The sequence below is a fragment of the Nasonia vitripennis genome, chromosome 1 (genome assembly GCF_009193385.2).
Source record: "Nasonia vitripennis strain AsymCx chromosome 1, Nvit_psr_1.1, whole genome shotgun sequence".
In the NCBI taxonomy this organism is placed as follows: Eukaryota; Metazoa; Arthropoda; class Insecta; order Hymenoptera; family Pteromalidae; genus Nasonia; species Nasonia vitripennis.
In genome coordinates, this window is record NC_045757.1 from 141,180 (window position 1) to 156,810 (window position 15,631).

At 59.5% G+C, this 15,631-nt stretch overlaps 1 protein-coding gene and 1 non-coding gene across 4 annotated transcripts; one reads left to right on the forward strand and one right to left on the reverse strand.

The window, feature by feature from the left end:
* Positions 1–120: 120 nt before the first annotated feature.
* LOC103315518 lies at positions 121–15,631 on the forward strand. Of its 3 annotated transcripts, XM_031922234.2 has the most exons (9): positions 6,791–7,535; positions 7,616–8,009; positions 9,408–9,633; positions 9,707–10,593; positions 11,144–11,776; positions 11,855–12,368; positions 13,226–13,331; positions 13,410–13,703; positions 13,752–15,631. In XM_031922234.2, exons 2-9 carry the CDS (start codon positions 7,949–7,951, stop codon positions 14,409–14,411), a joined length of 3,381 nt encoding a protein of 1,126 aa, XP_031778094.1. In that variant the 5' UTR covers positions 6,791–7,535; positions 7,616–7,948; the 3' UTR covers positions 14,412–15,631. The 3 variants fall into 3 exon arrangements, with proteins under 3 accessions (XP_031778093.1, XP_031778092.1, XP_031778094.1); XM_031922233.2 differs by lacking the exon at positions 6,791–7,535 and adding an exon at positions 121–457 and having other exon boundaries at positions 7,907–8,009; positions 13,410–15,631; XM_031922232.2 differs by having other exon boundaries at positions 6,790–7,535; positions 13,410–15,631.
* TRNAL-UAG lies at positions 4,404–4,483 on the reverse strand. Its single transcript has one exon. It is a non-coding gene; the product is annotated as a tRNA-Leu (tRNA).

Sequence of the window (15,631 nt, forward strand, 5' to 3'; positions counted from 1 at the left end):
GCTCCAGGCCGAGGGAGAAAAGAGGGGCAGAGCAGACTCAGCAGAGAGCTGAGAGAGCAGCCCCTCGACGATTCGGCGCGCGGTCGCGGGGGGTATAAATCGCTGGAGGGGCGCCACTCGCCACCGGGCACCGGCTCCTACTGCCTACACATCTCGCTTAGCTCACTAGTCTCGCCGCGACGCCCGCGACTCGCGCACCCTCCGCAGCGTCCTTGTGCGACTGGCTTGCAAAGGCGATCCGCTTGACGCTCACATATCAGTATATCAGTTCTCGCAGTCACGAGCAGTAGCCGGCAAAACAAAGAGCGCTGGCCGATTCCCGCAGCCACCGTTGCGTGCTGGGGGCTCTTGAGCGGCGGCTTCCTCCCCGATTGTTCTCTGCATCTCCCTCACTCTCGGAAAGCTCGGAATGGCCACCAGCACTTTCTCGGAACGCTAGGACTCGCCGGCGGGAAACGTAAGTGTGTCTGCATCGTCTGTGTTGAACAGTTGAACTGTTCGTCTCTCTCCCTCTCTCTCTCTCTCTCTCTCTCTGCACGCCGCGTGACTCATTCGGTCGGTCCGTTGACTACTTACACCTATTCCGCGATTCCGAACAAATGCGAAAATCGAAGGCGCTAGTCGCCCTCGGCGGGATTTCGGGCGGCACGCGCGCGCGCGACTAATGATTTTATCAGTAGGCGTATGCGTGCAGGCTGCGCAATCGAAGGATGAGGCCGGGGGAGCGGGGGGCCGAAATTCGCCGACATGTAAATACGTGCGTGCGGAGCGTGTCGTGGCTTTCGTTGCGCCTGCCTGCATAGGCGCGGAGATTGATGGGCCGACGTTCAGGGCATCGTTCTTCTCTAAGATAAGCTACTGAAAAAAAAATTACGAATAAAAAGCCCGGCGACAAGGTTTTTAATAAGCGGACGAGCGGAACGAGGCTCCCGCTCCCTCGCGTACAAGTGCTTTCTCTCCCTCTCTCGGCGGCTGGGAAATAAGTGAGTGGCGAAACTGGAGCAAAATGTGCTATATTTGTGGACATTGCAGCGGCGTGTCCCGGAGAGAGACGCGGCGCCCCGCGGTATCTCATTTCACTTCGAGCCAAGTATTGGCCATTTTACGTTTGCACAGCCGCGCGTGTTCGAGAAGCTGCCGTTTGCCTGATTGGGTACTATAGCAATAGTTTGGGCCGGCGGGAGGGTGGGAGATCCGATTAAACGACTTTCGCCGCGACAACAAGCGATCGGCGGAGCAGAGATCGCGGAAGAAGGAGAAAAGTCAGCGGCGGCCTCGTACAACTCTCATCTCATCCTCGCGCAATCGGGAGTAATTGTCACGCGGAAGAACTGGAAAAGTCGAGTGCAGAAAGTGACCCCCCCCCTCTCTCTCTCTCTAGAATTACTCCTCCCTTAATTACTACAAATCGTCGCGTTCGCTCCCTCCCGCTGGAGCGGCGGTCGTTAGTGGCCCGAGCTTGCATTCGGGGACGCGGAAAAGAGGGATTTTCCCGTATTCCGGCGGCGGTAATCGTTGCTTTAAGACTCTTTCCAGTATAACGGCCTTTCTTCTGCACGACGCTTTACACCTCGGGCTGTATTATACGAGCAACTAGTTTGCGAGTCGTTATCGCGCGGCGGCTTTTACGGCGCGTCATTTCCTCGAGACAATGCCGGGAGATATTCGCCAGCGCGAATATTGCAGTCGGTAAAGCCGTTAATTATTTCGCCCGCAGCTCATCTCCCGCGAACGACTGCGGTCCAGCTTGTCCGATCGACTCTACGGTCTACTCTACTCCGCGAAAGCGCCGCGGCGGCAGGCAGGTGGCGATAAAAGGAAATGAAATAAAAAGTCGCAATAACGCCTGCCAGAGCGCGTCAGTTTGTCCGCACACGTCGCGGGCATGAAATTGTTCGCTCCCCGGCGCGCGCCCGCGGAGCGCGATACATCCGCAAATGTAGAATCGATGTCGAATTCAATACGTCGCCGTATTGGAAGTGCTGTTTGCACTTTCCAAGCAGCTCGACCAGAGCCGCCCGAGTCCGAGGCGATCGAATGGAAAAGTTGTGGGCCGGGATCGTGGAAAAAGCTCTCCGGCGAATAAGAGCATGGTTTTCCGTGAGAGGCGCCGGAGCTTTTAGCAGCCGCCACGCGTTAGCGGTGATTAAAATGTAATTAGTCGATTTGAATTTGCTTTCAGCCGAATAAGCAGCCCCATCCGGGCCGGGGCTCTTTTCCTCCTCGCCCGCGGAGAATCGCGCGCGGCGGGCTCGAATTCGGGAGGCTCGCGGCGCTCGATACCTACCTAGCCGCGCCGCTGCCGGCGGGGGCCGGATAACGGCAAGTAGCGCGTCGCGTGCGTGGCTCGCCGCGCCGGCTCCCCCTGCGCGCGCGTTCTACCGCTGGCAGGCCTCGTTAAATATTTAGTCGGCGCCGCTACTGCCTCGGTCCAAAGCGCATCAGCGATGGCTCCGTCTCTTTTACTGCCCGCTGCTGCTTGAAAAGCTTAAAATTCGGACTTGGCCAGACTGGGAATAGCTCCGGCCACGTACTCACTTTGATACGATCATGGCGCTTGTATTGTTGTGCGGTTGTCTGCGACCGGAGCACTCGAAACGCGAACGCTTTGCACGCGCAACTTCTGGAGAGCGCTTCGTATCGCTGTTCTAGTTGAACAAGCGCTCTCTGTCAAAGCGAACTGGCGCAGAGCCGAGTCGGCGTAAAATCCCATTCCTGTGCGCTGCATGGGCTGCATGCATCGATTGCCAGCTGCGAGTAGAACAAGATTCGTGCGGGAGCTGCTTCTCCCCGCGATGCGGAATGCGGATGCAGCGTCGGAAGGAAAACTGAACTGCAGCGCAGCGGCGGGACATCGATCGATTGGATCATCGACGAGAACGGGGGCTCTCCTATAATATAATATATACTCCTACTGGAGTCCCCGTCAGCCCATTGTGCGGTGGCAGATTTATGCGCGCGCGGCTCTTTTTTCTAGAGCAGGCCGGCAGCATCGACAGCATTAACTCGGAGCTTGGCTGCACCTGTTGGTCCGAGCTCTGCGCCGGATGCAGTTGAAAAGGTCCTCCAGCTCGCAGGAGCTTGCAGGGCCGGCTTTTTATCGATATCTATGAGATTCCCGATGCGCGCAGTTGTTAATTGAGGCAGCGCGAGAGAGAGAGAGAGAGAGAGAGCCGTTTTTCCCGTTTCAATTAGAGAGTGCGCTAATGGGCTGCCGCGCGTGTGGAGCTCGGAGCAGAGAGCTCGCGGAGTCGGCGCGGAAGAGCCGAGCGAGCGGAAAATATTAAAATTCACCTGCTCGCGCGAATCCCGCGCGCGTACCGCAGGCTTCAGGTGCGTGCGCGGACTTGCGGAGGCGTCGCTCGCCTGCTCGCCTGTCCAAGTCCAGTCGATACGCGGCGCGGCGGAGTAGAGTTCATTCGCCCCCTTTACTCGCTCCCTCTCTCGCCTCGGATTCGAGCCCTGCCGCTCTGCCGCCGGCGCGTATAAGCACTTGCGCGTGCAAGACGCAAAAAAGTTGGCTCGCAAAGAGAATTTGCTGCCTACGCTTCCAGGAGCAACAATTGTGCCAAAGCCAGCTGCCACGGGGGCGCTGAATAGCTTCGCAGTTATCGGCGCAGTTTAACGGCCGAGCGCTGCGCCTCGAAAAAATAGGTCGCTCGACAATCTCCCATGCAGGCCGAGATCGGCCAGCGAGGCTATTCTTCGCGCGCTGCCGCAGAGAAGCTCTCGAGAGCGCGAAGCCAAGCGAACTATGTCCGAAACATCCGGCCGTACCCTGCGCATAAAGGAGCGGAGCGAGCCCGGAACGCGCTGTTATTGCCCTCGGCCACTCTGCCGCTGTCCGCGGACCGCGACTCAAATTGAAACTCAAATTGAAATTCAAATTGGAACTTGAAACTCGATGCGCGCTCGGTCGTAATTGCGGCGAGACTTTTCTCGCGCCTGTAGTCCGCATTGCAGCGGGGGCGACTTGAAAGGGCTGCGCGAGCTGCGAGAGGGCCGAAAAAACAAAGCAATTTGCCCGGCGATCGAGCCGAGGGAGAACAATGCGGCGAGTGCCACGTGCGAGCGCGCGCAGCCCCCGGGTTAACGAGACTGACGCTCGCGCGCGATTGGCTTCGGCTCGTCTTGGAAAATCTCCTCTCTCTCTCTCTCAGTCGCAGCACAGCGCGATAAGATCCAAGCAGCCGAGCAGCCTCGACAGACGCTAGCGCGATCTGTCGAGCGCGAGCTGCGCTCGATAGCGCGGATGGTATGATGTATATGCTGGCGAATACCGCTGCGCTCCGCGTGTCGTCAATCGCGGCTGCATCGCTTGCGAAATGCCGGAAAATGGGCCTCTTTGCAGGAATAATGCGATGCCGAGCCGGAGTGGAGGGGAAGGCGGTCTAAAAAAAATTTGACAGCGGTGGGATTCGAACCCACGCCCTTTCGGACTGGTGCCTAAAACCAGCGCCTTAGACCGCTCGGCCACGCTGCCTACTCGACGATGTCGCACGACAAAAATGTCTAATCGTGGAGACGGACTTTTCCCTCCAACGTTATCGTCGACGAGAGAGAGAGAGAGAGAGAGAGAGAGAGAGAGAGGAGCTGGTACAGCGAAGGGAGGGGATCAAAGAAGCCCCCCGGTGCGCTTTCGGGGCAGATGACGCTCTCGCCCCCCTCGCTTACGAAAATTGTGCGCCCATGGAAGTCGTAAAAAAGGAAGCGCGCGCGAGTACATCTTTTTCGGATTTACGCCTAATAGATTGGGTGTTGCGATATTGTCGTGGCGTCGCGATGCGTTGCGCGCGGGAAAGTACGTTATACGTGGCCCGCACACTCGTAGGGGGTGAGAGCCGCAGCCCGGGCCCTTTCAATCGCGAAGAATGACTCGGCTTTGTCCGATTCGGGAGGGGATTCCGAACGAAAATCTGGATGGCGGTCAAGTTGTGCAAACTGCCGGAATAATGTTTGCGCTAATCGATCGCAGGCCGCGCTGCGTGCACGCGGCGGCGAGTCTATCGTGCCCGGGCAATCAAACTCCCCATCAACTGCTGGCGCCGATAGCTGTAATGCCCGCGCCGCCGACAAATATTAAAGCGGCACACTCGCGAGCCGCGGAAAGCGCTCCGGAAAATCGATGCGCGACTCGCTGCGTGGCCTTTTCGGCGGCGCGCGGGCGCTCGCAAACACGCATCATGCGACATCGCGTGACATCGCGTGACTCGGAGTAACGCCGAGTCATTGACATTCGACGGATTCGACTGCGCGGAGGGCAAGGAGCCCGCACTCGACGCCGCGTTCCCGATTCGATTTTCCAACTCTGGCTCTCCGCGGAAACGCGGCTTCGGGCAACGGGAGCATTTCGCTCGATAGGCCGCTCGTGGGGGAGGATACACGGAGTACAACGAGAGAGAGAGAGAGAGAGAGAGAGAGAGAGCGCGAGTGCGGCGCAGCCCTTGTCGTCTCCATGGCGACGTGCTCGCCGCCGAGAAGATGTGTCACGATATGTAAATCGCTGACGCGATTACCTGGATCGAGGATCGCCGCGACGCATCCTTCTTCGGGAGTGCGCGTGCGGCGGCTAATGGATTAATGGATTCGCGGCGCGTCCGGCGACTGGCGCCGCGCGACAGCCTGACACACGCGGGCCCTGCTCAGCATCGGCAGTGCGCGCACGAGTCCGGAAGTGCAGTCGCTTGGCAGCCCGCTCAGGCGCGCGCGAACAATTGATCGAGGCATCCGCGCTATCGTTTTTGGAATTGCCAAGCGAGCGCAGCCCGTTCTTCTCTCCCGCAAGCTTGCGGCTGCAGCGAATCGAATGTACGCGGTAATCGAAAGCGCATTTTCGGCGAGCAGATCGATTTCGAATCGCGAGCTTAATCCGCGGGAAAAGCCACTTGTTGCGCGGCTGGCGTCGCTGCTCATTTCCCGGGGCATTGAAATTTCAATTCGCCCGCTCTTGCCGATTTGCATGCGGAAAAAGCTCGGCTCCTCGGCTTTTCAACGAATACCTCAATTCGGCCTCCCGCGTTCGATCCGCAATTAAAGTTGGCTCGCAAAAACCGAAGCGGACGACTGGCCCGACAAATCGGCAAGTATTTCGCTGGGCAGTTTTTGTCGCGGCCGCTGCTGGAGGAAGTTTCGCAATTTCCCTGCCCGGTTGTGATATTTTTTCCTCGTCGGAGCGTTAGAAAACGCGGCTAAAGCCGTGCTCTTTTGTTTAGCGCGCCGGGAAAACTCGGAAAGAGACTCGCTCGCGTTTTCTTCTCCAGCTTGTTCCGCGCTCTCAGAAGTAATTTTCCCGCATTTTGCCGCGCGTCGAAAGCCCAAGCTCGCTGCACAGCTGCACAGCTGCTCTCGAAAGAAAGGGGCAGGCTGCCGATGTGCGGAAGCGCTCGACTCGCGCGACAGAGTGGCCCCGCGGCCGTGATCGCCCTCGAGGCGATAACGAGCGCGTGCGTGCGCCTCGCGCCGGCAATTAAAAGCGGATAACGGGCTCTCGGAGCACTCGAAATCGCGCGCAAGAAAGTACGCCCCCCACTCGGATTAGCATAATTAGCATAACGCCGCGCGCTGGGCCGCGGCCAGATCGTGGTATAATTCATTTCCGAGAAGCGTCACTGGCCATCGGCACATAAATTCGCGCTCCTAATATAATATAAGAAAGACAGACACGAGCCGCGAGGAGGGAACAAGTCGCTCTCCTCTCGGGGGATGTACTGGAAGTCGGGAGAAATATTCATGCGGGCCGGGCGTTGGCTGCGACGCGCTGCGACGCGCTGCGACGCGCTGACGCATCGTTCGAAAGAAGAAGCTCATCTGCGCGCGCGAGCGCTTAGTTATAATTAAGCCGTGCGACGTAGGCGCGCGCTCGAAAAATCGATAGGCTCCCGCAGCAGTGCACACGTCTCTATCACGGAGCCCTTGCCCCCTCGGCTCGAGTCCTCGATCGACCCCTGCTCGCGCGCGCACTCTATACGCTGCAGGCTTTGCACGGCGCGCACATGCCTATTTTGCCTCGACGGGAGCGCAAAAAGAGAGACCGCGGCATTCGTGCGGATTATGCGCGCAGCTCGCTGATGGGCGGCGCCGCGGCGAGAAGAACGAGTAGAGGCACTTTTATTTCTCGCCGCGGGCTCTCCTCGCTTTTCCGGCGCCGATCGAGGACGACCCTTATCTCTCGTCCTTATCGCGTGAGGCCCGTGCGACGGGCGCGTGACTTTGCTGCAATCGAGAGCGCGCTGTTACGAGCCAAGGAGGAAAGCATTTTCGAGCCAGCGGCCTCGCGGCGACCAGTTTTAAATTGCTCCAGTCGGTCGCTATCGCTGGCCCAGCCGGTGGGGCGGCCGGAATAAAAGACGCGACGCGCGTTCCGGGAAAGTCAAAAGTCTAGGACGTCGCGCCATTTCCGCACACCTATACCCGTCTAGAGCCCGAGCAAGACTCCGAGCAGAATGCAGCGCCTCTTCCTGCTGTTGGTCGTGGCCGCGGCGATCGCCGCCTCCGCGAGCGACCGGAACGAGCCGAGCGTCGGTGGGCCCGCGGCGGTAACGTTGAAATTACTCAATCTCAAGGCTATTCGATCAACGAACGCGTTTACGAGCTCTGAGTCTGCTTCTGTGCACAGGAATCGGAAAACGACAGCGGCTCGCTCCTGCAGACGATCGCCGACAAGGTGAGGCCGGTCCCGGTGATCGGCAAGCCCGTGGCCCACGGACTGGAGGACGTGGACGACCTACTGAGCAAATTGTAGCCGATCACGTTGTACTCGGCGATGAGATGAATAAATTTGCAGTCGATTACTGACTTGCCGACCCGGCTACCGTTCATTCGCCCGTCCCCGCCGATGACCGCTCCTCCGCTCCTCTCATTCGTTTCGCGTCCCGCGTTCACCCGAAGCTCTTGTTCCTGCTTTCAGTGACTGTTGCTGGCCGAGCGAGCTACCGATGACGCAGTGGACATGAATTGGTCGTCCAGATGCTCGCCGCTGCGGGTCCTCATTTTCATTCTCCTCAAATGCGGTGAGTTTTTCCACTGGCCTTATTTGCATGATGAGTATATTTGGGCCCCGCGCAAATATCTGCACTGGCGCAGCATTCCGCGCGCCGGGGGGAAAAAAGAGTCGCGGGTCAATACAACGGCGGCGGCTTCCTTCCTGCTCCCTTCCTGCTCCCTTCCTGCTCCCTTTGTCCGAGGCCGCGCCTTCCATTCGCCGCGTCAAGTGCAGCTCAACTGGATTCGCAGGAAATTACGCGCGCCGAACTGTAATTACAGTTCGGCGCGCGCTATCCCTCGCGTTTAATGAGAGAGAAGAAGGAAGAGTCGAGAAAAGGCTCGCGCGAGGTGGAGCGCGTCGGCGGATTAAAATTTTTCCTGCTCCCTTTGCATCCGTTTTTCCACCCAGCTAATCCCTCGATTCGATCGGCGCGGGCCGGAACTCGAAAAATTCATCCCCGCCAGGGATAGCGAAGAGCGAGCGAGCGAGGAGCGCGAGTAGCCGGCGGGCCGAAACGAGGACAAGAGTCGCTTGAAAGCCTCCCGCTGTATACTCGCTCGCGCGCCGAACTTTGCACTTTGAACTTTTCCTCGAGCGCCCGGCGCGACCTTGATACCTATACGAGTTTGCAGACGAACGGAGGTGAAAAAGGAGGCCGCCTTAATGGGATTCTCGGCTGCCGCGAGCCTGTGCAAATATTTTACGCAAACTGCTGACGAGCTTTCCTCGGGCGCAGCGACGCTCCAGTTGCGCGCTTGGGTGTCGGAGCTTTCCGGGGGGGGGGGGGGGGGGGACATTCGCCGCGGCTTCAATTATAGCTACGAGAAGAGTTCGCCTCGCGAAACTCTAGCCGGCGCGGCAATCGGAGAAACGCGGCGAAATCGAAGCCCCCGCCGCCCGCTAATTGCGTTAAAGGATAGAGACGGAGCACAACATCGCCGGTGCGCGTTAGATTACAGTAGGCCTCGGGCATTGCGGAGCTTCGTGGAGCAGTCGGAGCTCGCAGTCCGCGGGGACCATCCGTCTTCGAGGGGCTTATTCGAAAGCCGAAAAATCGCCGCGGCCATTTATCTTGCTCCGCTGCACGCGGCTGATGATACTCCCCGCTGCGCCTTTGTCCCCGTTATTTATCGCCGCGGCTTTGTTTTCCTTTTTCCCCGGAAGGCCCTCTTCTCCGAGCAGTCGCTATTCGCTTGCGAACGACTGCGGGGGGGGGGGGCGAATAAAGCGTCGAGCCGCAATAAGCAGCGTCGCGTGCGCGTCGGGCCGGTCGGAGCTCGAGAGGTCACGGAGCGGCGAACGAATCCGCAGAGCAATTAACCGTCCCGCCGCGTCTAATTGGCTTGCCGGCTCTTATTTTTTCCGCCTCGCGTACTCTGCGCCCACGAGGTCCCTTATACACAGCCGCGGCGCGTGATTGCAGGCCGAACGAGAGCGATGCTGGCGGCGGAGGAGGCGGCGGCCCCGCGGCTGCTGGTGGCCGCCTCGCACACGGCCCTCTCGGGCGACCTCGGCGTCCTGATCATCGAGCTGCAGCCGAGTGCGGCCCGCGCGACCAGCCCCGGGCCCGCCGAGGCCGCGGACACCGTTGAGCTCGCCGACGGCGGCGACTACGGCCAGATCCCGCTGCAGGAGCCCCTGGCGCTGAGGTAAGGGCAACGATCAGCTTATGGATCGGACAGGCTAGAGCGCGGACTGATCGCGCGTGTGCGCCCGTTGCAGGGTGCTGCGCCTGGACGGCTTCGCGGCCGAGGCGGTGGGCGAGGTGCCGGTGCAGGTGCCGAACGTCGCCGGGGTGAACGTGTCGCTGGTGGTGCCCTGCGGGCTCTTCTCGCGCGGCGGCAGCTACTCGCTCGAGCTGCGCCGGCGGGGCGCGCTGCTGCGGCGCGCCGGCCTCGAGGTGCGCTGGCCCCAGCCCGCGCTCGCGCTCGAGCCCCAGCGGCTGGAGAGCTTCCCGAGCCAGCCGGTGCTGGCCAGCCTCGAGTACGCGGGCGTCAGCTGCGAGCCGGCGGCCGGGCTGCCGGTGCCGCGCTTCAGCCTGCAGCTCGTCTACTGCGGCGCGAGCGTGCTCTCCTGCGACCCGCGCAACCGCAGCCAGGCGCAGCGCGCGGCCGAGCTCTACAGCGAGGAGGTGCGCGGCTTCCCGGCCCAGCGGCTGCTCACGCTGCGCTGCGAGTTCTTCGGGCTGGCCGGGCACTACGCGCTGCGGCTGCGGCCCGGCCCGGCGGAGCCGAGCGCCCCCACGAGCAGCGCCTACATCAAGGTCGAGTGGTCGGACCTCTTCGTCTTCAACGTGCGCGCGCGCTCGGTCTACCCGTGCTCGGCCGGCGGCGTCTCGGTGCTCTTCGAGTACCCGGCCTGCCGGCTGCCCGGCGACCGGGTGCGCCTCTACGGCCGGCTGCGCGCGGACGTCGCCTCGCTGGCGCCGCCCTCGAGCCTGCACTACGTCGCCGAGCTGAAGGCGCCGCCGGGCCAGCACGGGCTCGCCTTCGACTGCGAGCTCTTCACCGAGCGCTTCGTCGAGTACTGCTTCGTCTACGTCAGCCAGGCCTACAGCGGCGCCATGTCCGAGGTGCGGGTCGACTGCATCCCCACCTTCCCGCTGCAGGGTAAGCTCTCTCTCTCTCTCTATCTGGCCTCATTTTTCAGCAAACACGAGCCGAGACCCTCCAGTAGGAGAGTTCCCCCGGAACTGAGCATCCCTACCGTCAGTACTGAAACCGGGGCTAGGGCCTTCCAGGTCCAGGGTGCTCGGTTCTGGAACTCTCTCCCTTCTACTCTACGAAACCTGCCATCTCTCGCTTCCTTTAAGGGGACACTACGGCGGCACCTGCTGGCCACGGAATCTTGACGACTCTGAGCCCTCTGGCGCTTGATTCTTAACCTTAATCTAGTTTTAATCTAGTCAGACTCGGCCCTGAGGCCGTAAAAATTCATTCAGTATTACGTAATTTAGATTTCCAATGTGCAATACAGATAGGTCTATGACCAAACCATAAATGTGCAACGTAATATTTGAAAAGTTTTAATTTTGTTAGACTGTAGCGACACAGTCTATGTAACCTTAATTGTATTATTTTTTGTTGCCTTAGCAAATAAAGACCTATCTATCTCTCTGCCTCGCTTCCAGACTCGTTTAACGCTCGATTCCACTTGCAGAGGCCGACGCCGGCGGCTGGGGCGCCTGGAGCCAGTGGACGCCGTGCAGCAGCTCCTGCGCGGGCGGCACGCGGACCCGGCACCGCTTCTGCGACGCGCCCGCCCCGCGCTACGGCGCCAAGTTCTGCCAGGGGCCGACGGTCGAGAGCGAGGCCTGCGGCGGCGCGGCCCAGCTGGACCTGCGCGGCGCCTGGAGCCCCGGCGACTGGGAGTGCCGGCACGGCGCGGGCCTGGCGGCCGAGCGGCCCGAGGTCGCGGCCGAGCTCGGGCCCGACTGCCGCTGCGGCTGCTCGCTGCGGCTCGCGGACGAGGAGGAGCGGATCCTCGCGGCGAGCGGCCGGCTCTGCCCGGGCCGCTCCTTCTGGCTGGTGCGCGCGGGCCCGGGCCGCCGGCTGCGGCTGCGCTTCGACCAGGCGCGCTTCCCCTGCGCCCGGGACGAGCTGGCGTACGCGCGGCTGCGCGACGGCGACTCGCTGATCGACGAGCTGCTGGCCGACCTCTCGGCCGAGCGCCGCGAGCCGCGAGCCGGCCTGCTGACCAGCTCGGGCCCGCGGCTGCTCCTCGAGTTCTTCAGCGACGAGCAGCGCGGCTGCCCCGCCGGCTTCCTCGCCCACGTCTCCGTCCTGCGAGCCCGTGAGTGCCGGCTGCCCTGCGCCACCTCTAATTTCCTTCCTTCTCGTACGCATATTCTACGTGCCTGCTGACTTTCAGCGGAGCCCGCCCAAGAGCCGAGCCAGCTGAACGAGACGAGCGCCGCCTCGAGGCCGAAGGTCCTGGCTGCGGCGGGCCGCTGGGCCCTCTGGCTGACGCCGGCGCACCTCGTGGCCGCCTCGCTGCTCTGCCTCATGTTCCTCGCCTCCGTCTTCCTGGCGCTCCAGTACGCCTGCAAGTACCGCAAGTACCAGCTGGCCGAGGACCTCGACAGCCTGACCGACAACTCGGCCTGCAGCGGCTCGACGCAGGCCATAGCCCGGCGGGCCAGGGCCCTCTCCTCCTCGACCCTCATCTCCGAGGTCGTCTCGCTGGTCCGGCTGCCCGGCAGGCGCGGCTCGCCGCGGCACGCGCGCCTCGAGGAGACGAGCGTCGGCGAGCCCGAGGAGGGCTACGAGAGCACCGGCAGCCCGAGCGCCTCGAGCGCCTCGAGCGCCTCGGGCGCCTCGGCGAGGACGCTCGCCGCCGAGCCGGCCGGGCCCCAGCCCGAGGTCCGATACGCCCGACCAGTTAAGTAAGTATCGCTTCCAGAGTTCCGACGCGCCGCCCAGCGCCGCCCAGCGCCGCCCAGCGCCCCCACGCACGAACTCCACGATCTCCGCACAGACCCGCACCGAACCCAACTCTCCACCAGCCATTTGCAGCCACGAGATTGACGATTTTCATCTTTCATCATTTTCCAGGCGTTCGCTCTTAGTTGTTGGCTAGCTGTCGGTATTTATTCATTTTTACTCACTTTGGCATCGCCTCTTATCTGGCACACACCATTCTTATCTCTACTAATTATTGTTTACTAATCATTGATCGTTTATTATTATCGAGGAATGCGCATGTCTCTGTCCGACTCACACACGTGCACGCCACCTGCCACCTGCCACCTGCCACCCGCGGCGGCCGGGCCCTGCTGACCGCACACGCGTCTTGCCAATAACTGCGAGTTCGCGCTCAGGAGGGCTCGCGCCAACTCCGCGCGCGCACACGCAGCCAATTGCTCTCTGTTTCTTACAAATTACTTGTATACAGCTTACATACTCCATGTCGACCGCTATTGGCATGCGGAAGGCGCCTTTCTTGTTCACGCCATTCTTGCGATTTTTAACCAATCCCCCCTAATCCAGCTATGTGTGTTTGCTGCTTTGGTATGCTACTCAAATCGCTGGCTCGCCGACTTGTGCAACCAATTATCAACACAAATAACAACAAATAACAGAAGGGCAAACACCACATATTACTTATACTTATCTTACATCATGATATCGTTATATGTAGGAGCATTTTGACGTGTCGGATTAACTTAGATTTACCTGACTAATGAATTAACCCGTGGGCGAGCAGTCGCAATTGCAATAATCCTGTTCCGCGATGTTGCAGGCTCCGGACTTTCGGGCCGATAAGCCCCGTGTCGGAGGAGGCCGCCTCGAGGTCCGAAGATGGCCGGCGACTCAGCGCCACGAGTGCTTCGACCAGTCTGAATAACGTAAGAGTCCCCCGCTCCACAGCAATAGCGCCGATCTCGCCGCAAATCTCATACCAGCTATCCTCGACCGATTCGCAGGGCTCCTCGCCGGTGAGCAGCTCCTCCAACTCGACGCTCCGGCGCTACGGCGGCAGCGGCAGCGGCACCGGCAGCGGCAGCGGCAGCGGCAAGGCGTCCAAGGAGCGCCGGAACCGCGAGCGCCTGCTGCAGGGCCCGGGCTCGGAGCTCAGCCTGGCCAACCCGGAGCTGGACCTCGAGCTCGACTACTACGACTACAACGTGCTGAACGCGGGCGCCGCGCCGGGCTCCTACCTCGGCATGGACCCGGCCTTCCTCGTCTGGATCCCGCCGCTCAGCGGCGACGAGCTCGACGTCGCGCCCTCCGCCGCGCCCTCCGCCGCCGAGATCGACTGCGGCGAGGGCGCGGCCCTGAGCCCGGCCGAGTACCGGCGCCGACTGCGCCGACTGCGCCGCCGGCCGCGGCTCGCGCGCCACCAGGAAGACTCGAGCGACGCGGAGCTCGAGCCGCAGACCGGCTCGCGCGGGCTCGGCCCCCCGGCCGACTGCCCGCTCCACGACCAGATCATCATGGAGTACAAGGCCCGGCTAAACGAGGGCATGCTGCCCATCCACAGGATACTCGAGGAGTCGCTCCCCAGCGCCGCGGCCGACGTCATCCCGAACCGCCTCGGCGGCAGGAGGCTGCCCAAGCGGACGCGCCAGGACAGCAGCGAGTCGGACGGCCTGCCGGTCAACGACCTCGACACGCCGCGGACGAGGCGCAGGCTGCTCGGCCGGGAGCTCGGCCGGGAGCTCGACCGCGACTCGGCGACGATCCTCGAGCTGAACGCGGCGCAGCCGCCCCAGGCCCAGACCGGGGTCAACATTCCGCTGGCCGAGTTCTCGAGGAACCGGCTGGACTCGCCGGTCAAGGTCCACACCCGCTGCACCGGCTCCAAGGCCCTGGCCCTCGACGCCGCCGAGACCAAGCCGAGCCTCTACGACCTCATCGCTGACGGCGACGAGGGCATCAAGTTCGCCGACGATGACGAGTACGTCGACAACAAGGTCGTCGCGTGATCCTCGTCGACCGAACCGCGCCTCGCCGCTAAAAGCACAGCGAAGCCTCCATTGCGTTATTACTGTTATTCAGTAGTTTCACCGAGTAGCCTTTTCGAAAAATCCCTCTCGTCGCTCCCTCCTTCTCCCTACTTCGCTCTGCTCTTAACGATCGCGCCCAGCCATCCGCTCAACTGCGCGACGCAGCATTCCTGTAAAATAAACATGTAAAGATTGCGAGAATAGCGGTATACTGCGATGAGTTAATTATTGGACGTAGGACGTCGAATGTTCTTAGCCAAAGATGTGAAATTAGACACATATATATATATACACACACACACATTCTGTCAGACAGACGAAACTGCGCTGCGAGCTAGTTTCCTATTTTCCTAACGTGTACATTTTCGCAACTTGTTATAAGAATATTATATTAAGACAAATCGACGTCTTATGCCGTCGGGCATTTTCAGTGCAATGTATAATCAAAGTTATATATATATATACACACACGAACACGCACACACGACCTTGCGTACTGTACAAGTATATAAGAATGAAACTACAGTTTGCAAGACTCGGCACACATAATCATATGCAAAGAGCAAAAAAAAAAAACGACTATAATTCGACATCACTTGTCTCATATCACACTCGCTAATATAAGCCGTCATACATATATACATTCAGATGCCTTAATTTCTCTTATCGTTTTTCCTGACCAAAGAAGGCGCCTTCATTTAGACAATGGCATAGCTGTTCTTTTGAATATACCAATCCACAAATGTCACTTCATATCAACTTCGCTATTTGTACTTGTCAATTCATCAATTTTAATTTTAACTATATATATATATATATATACACACAATACTAAACACAAAGCATTGATTATGGAGTAAAACAAATGACGTATATTTTGAATTTGAAGCTCAAGAAGAGGGTTGAAATTTATAAAGATAATAGAGTTGTTGAGTTATTTGTAAGACGCGTTATTAACGTGGCATCGCGTAAGACCAATGATTCATTATTTGTAATGTTTTAAAAGAGTAAAAATCACCACATTCACATGTAAATCATTCCTCCAAGACTCACCTAAAAGACTTTAAATGAAAAACCAACTGTAAAAATATGTGTACAATGAGTGTGTTTATTTTTCAAGTTTGTTTTTTTCTAGTCAATCGATTTCTGTAAAATATCTATTTATTAAATTAATAAATTGTTAACACATGCAAAAATAA

Excerpts from the sequence above, each read along its gene's own strand:
- LOC103315518 (XM_031922233.2), top strand. The coding sequence starts at position 7,949 with ATGAATTGGTCGTCCAGATGCTCGCCGCTGCGGGTCCTCATTTTCATT. Across the intron at positions 9,634-9,706 it reads CAGGAGCCCCTGGCGCTGAG|GGTGCTGCGCCTGGACGGCT; the intron begins GTAAGGGCAACG and ends CGCCCGTTGCAG. Across the intron at positions 11,777-11,854 it reads CGTCTCCGTCCTGCGAGCCC|CGGAGCCCGCCCAAGAGCCG; the intron begins GTGAGTGCCGGC and ends GCTGACTTTCAG.